The 4,244-nt window shown below is 40.1% G+C and overlaps 1 protein-coding gene across 6 annotated transcripts in view; it reads left to right on the top strand.

Moving 5' to 3' along the window:
* MAST2 (microtubule associated serine/threonine kinase 2) overlaps positions 1–4,244 on the top strand; it is a 133,995-nt gene that overhangs the window by 11,390 nt on the left and 118,361 nt on the right. For all 6 annotated transcript variants that reach the window (XM_015567514.1, XM_015567513.1, XM_015567512.1 and 3 more), the window contains exon 2: positions 664–806. In XM_015567514.1, coding sequence (XP_015423000.1) covers positions 664–806 — 143 coding nt within the window. The remainder of the gene's footprint in view (positions 1–663; positions 807–4,244) is intronic.

Raw genomic sequence — 4,244 nt, 5'->3', positions numbered from 1 at the left:
CCTTCCGCTCAGCCAGCGTTCCTGTGGTTCTGGGTGACGTCCGTTCTGTCTTTTAGTTTCACTTTTGAAGTGGTTGTTCGAGGCAGGAAACTCTGGCTTTAAACTATGCTGCCATCTTGGTTCTCCGATACTCAGTCTTTATTAAGTGATTTTCTTGTAGTCTTTCAATAGGATTAAGGTAGTCAGTCCTGCCAGAACACATGGAATCTTGAAAGAGCAGTATAGATTCAGTGTTTGTCTTCTGGAAACCTAAGGGCCAAACTAGAAGGTTGTCATGTTGCATTGAGTTGGTGAAAAACTAAATAGAATGGAAGAGACTGGAAAACTCCTAGCCTGCTAGGTCAGGTCTCAGGGTCGAGGGTAGGAGGTGGCATGGTGGTAGATATTACAAAGAATTTTAAATAGTTTAGTTAGTATTCCATTTGGAATTCTCACCACCACCAAGACAGTTGGAAATTTTAAAGGTCTACATTTAAAAATTCCAACTGTCTTGGTGGTGGTGAGAATTCCAAATGGAATACTAACTAAACTGATTCTGAAATGGATATGGAGGAACTTGACTTTGTTTTGGATCAATACACTTTTATCCAGTTGATATCATTGTATTTTTCATTAATTAATTAAAATAATTACAGGTATATTTTCTAAACCTTTTATTTGAAGGTAAGCAGCTGCTCCCCTTGTCCAGCAGTGTACATAGCAGTGTGGGGCAGGCAACTTGGCAGTCTTCAGGAGAAGCATCAAACCTGGTTCGAATGAGGAATCAGTCCCTTGGACAGTCTGCACCTTCTCTTACCGCTGGCTTGGTAAGTGTTAATAAAGCTGGTCCCTTGCTTTATGAGTAAATCATTGATTGTCATTTGTCATTGCCACATCTATTACTTCCCCTTTTAGGATTTGGGTAGTTTAATTTCTCAAAGAATAGAAAATTAATGGAATTTAATTGAATATATTCTGACCTGTCACTGACACTAATTATCTACTGAGAGTTATGAAAAAATTCAGTATGAAGTGAGGGGTCCCAGCCCCACACTAGGGTTCGGAGCCCAGGTTTCCAGGGCCAGGAAGAGAAGTCTCCATAACTTCTGGCTGTAAAGGCTTGCAGGATGGCTGCTGAGGGCTCTTGGAGTCCCAGGTGTTCCTCTTAAAGGGTTTGTACATAGAGTGACTTGGACTCACTCTCTCTGAGGTCCAGTGCTGGGGCAGTAGTTCAAAAGGCACCAGAGACATATGGGAGGAACTGAATTGTCTGGCATCAGGTCAAGAGCTGGAGGGGCAGTTTTCTCCCAGACAGAAGTGCTGGCAGAGACCATTATTCCTTTTCTGAGACCTCCCCCGACAAAGCCAGCAGGCAGGAGCCATATCAGACTCTCCAGTAGCCTGGCTATCATGGTTTGTCCCACTCTGGTGATTCCCAGAGCCCCCACCCAATCCCACTTTTGGACCCACCCAAGCTGTTTCCAGTGGCTTTTCCATATGAACAACCTGCCTTGGCTCATGCTTCACACTCACCTAAAATTTCTCTAGCAAGCAGCATATGGCTTCAGTGTGCCTCATATCTTTCTCTAAGTGACCCTAGGCCCAGCATTAACTGCAGCTCGCCTTGGTTTGTAGTTTGGCCTCTCCTGGGCACCTCCAAGCCTAGCACAAATAGCAGCTATATGCAGATCGTTTTGTAGCTCATGCCAGGTGGCCTTAGGTAGAACATAGGTGGTGGCTGAAACCTGGCCTGCACCACCAGGAGGCCCCAGAACCAGTGCATCAGGTGGACAGCTTCATATCACATAGAAGCACCCCCAACCACCTCCACAAATAACACTCAAGGGGGAAACTCAGTGGGCTCTGGAGCCCCCTGAAGTAAGTCCTGCTCCATGGACTGGGCCTCTGCATAGCTGATCTTCCATAGTGGTTGCAGTCAGTCCTTATAGCCCATCAGCCTGGGGGTAAATTCGTTCCATTGATGTGTCAACAGCAATCAAGGGTCAACTACAACAGAAGGGTATACACAGCCCACACATTGGGGGTAGGGGACACACACACACTTGGAGGGCTCAGCTCAGGTGAACTGGGAGGCCATGCCACTGGACCTACAGGATACTTAATGCATTAGGCCACCCTACCAGGCCCGGGAGACATAGTAGCTCAACCTAATACATACAAACAAACACAGGAGGCTACCAAAATGAGGAGACAAACAAACATTTCTCAAATGGAAGAAGAGAACAAAACTCCAAAAAAAAGAGAAGTGAACAAAACTCTGGAAAAAAAGAACTAAACAAAATGGAGACAATCTAGATGCAAACTTTAATATCCAGGAAAAAAAAACTAAATAAAATGGAAACAAGAAAACTCCAACAGTTTTGATACAAAGTTCAATACAATGGTTATAAGGATGTTCAAGGGCCTTACTGAGAACTTCAAGGAACTTAGTGAGAATATTAACAACATAAAAAAGAACCAGTCAGAAATGAAGGATACATTGGAGTAGATGAAGCAAAGGATCAAAACAGGTATTTGGAAGATAAGGAAGCAGAAAATATCCAATCAGAACAAAAAATCCAAAAAAAAAAAATTAGGATAGTATAAGGAGCCCTGGGACCTCAAGTATGCCAACATTTGCATCATGGGGATGCTGGGAGAAGAGAGAAAGCAAGAAATTGAAAACCTATTTGAGAAAGTAATGACAGAAAACTTTCTTAACCTAGGGAAGGAAATAGGCATACAAGTTCAGGAAGCACAGAGTCCTAAGCAAGATGAACCCAAAGAGGCCCATACCAAGACACATCATAATTAAAACGGCAAAGGTTAAACACAAGGAATCTTAAAAGCATCAAGAGAAAAGCAGTTGGTTATCTAGAAGGGCGCTCCCATAAAACTGTCAGCTGATTTCTCAACAGAAACTTTGCAGGTCAGAAGGGATTGGCAAGAAATATTCAGTGATGAAAACCAAGGTTACCCAATAAAGCTATCATTTAGAATTGAAGGACATGAGTTTCCTCGATAAGAAAAAGCTAAAGGAGTACATTACCACCAAACCAATATTACATGAAATATTAAAGAGTCTTCTTTAAGAAGAAGGAAAAAAAGAAAAAATACTAACAATAAAATGGCAATAAATACATATCTATCAACAATTGAATGAACAAAATAAACTGACAAGCAAAACAGAAACAGATTCGTGGATACAGAAAATACTTTGACCTGGCCAGTGTGGGTCAGTGGTTGAGCATTGACCCATGAACCAGGAGATCATGGTTTAATTTCTGGTCAGGGCACCTGCCTGGGTTGTGGGCTTGATCCCCAGTAGGGGGCATGCAGGAGGCAGCTGATTGATGATTCTTTCTCATTGAAGTTTTTATCCCCTCCCCCCCCGAGGTTAATGAAAACATATTAAAGAAAAAGAAAATATTTTGACAGTTGCCAGATGGGAGGAGTGTTGGCAGGGATGGGTGAAAAGGTGAAGGGACTAAGAAGTACAAATTGGTAGTTACAGACTAATCATAGTTACAATAGTGAAGTACAGTATAGAGAATATAGTCTAATCATAGTTACAATAGTGAAGTACAGTATAGAGAATATAGTCAACAATATTATAATAACTATGTATGGTGTCAGATCATTATGAGATTTATTGGGATGATCACTTAGTAAGTTATATAATGTCTAATCATTGGGTTGTACACCTGAAACTAATATAATATTGTATGTCAACTATAATTGAAAAATAAAAAATATTTAAAGTAAAACAAATAATCATGTTGTTTGTCCTTTTGTTGTTGAGTTGTAAGAGTTATTTATTCTTGATACTAGGCCCTTATCAGATCTATGATTTGCAGTTATTTTTCATTCTGTATATCTTTTCACTTTTGTTATAATGTCCTTCGATTCAGAAAATTTTTGAAGTCAAATTTATCTATTTTTTCTTTTTGTTGCTTGTGCTCTTGGTTTCATATCTAAGAATTCATTGCCAAATAACAGGTCAGGAAGACTTACCCCTATGCTATCTATTATGAGTTTTATGGTTTTAGTTCATTCATTTACTTCACTGATCCATTTAAAATGAACTTTTGTATAAAGTATGAAGTAGGGGGGTGTCTTCAATTAATTCTTTTGTATGTTGTTATCCATTTGTTAGATATTCTTAGAAACAGACACCTGGAGTAAAGGAGATCAGTTTTAGAACTATAGATAGGGATTTGGAAGCTGTGAATTAAGTCATCATGGAAGAAAATGCAGAATGAAAA

Source organism: Myotis davidii, unplaced genomic scaffold (genome assembly GCF_000327345.1).
Source record: "Myotis davidii unplaced genomic scaffold, ASM32734v1 scaffold924, whole genome shotgun sequence".
Taxonomy (NCBI): Eukaryota; Metazoa; Chordata; class Mammalia; order Chiroptera; family Vespertilionidae; genus Myotis; species Myotis davidii.
This window is presented reverse-complemented; position numbering and strand designations above follow the sequence as displayed.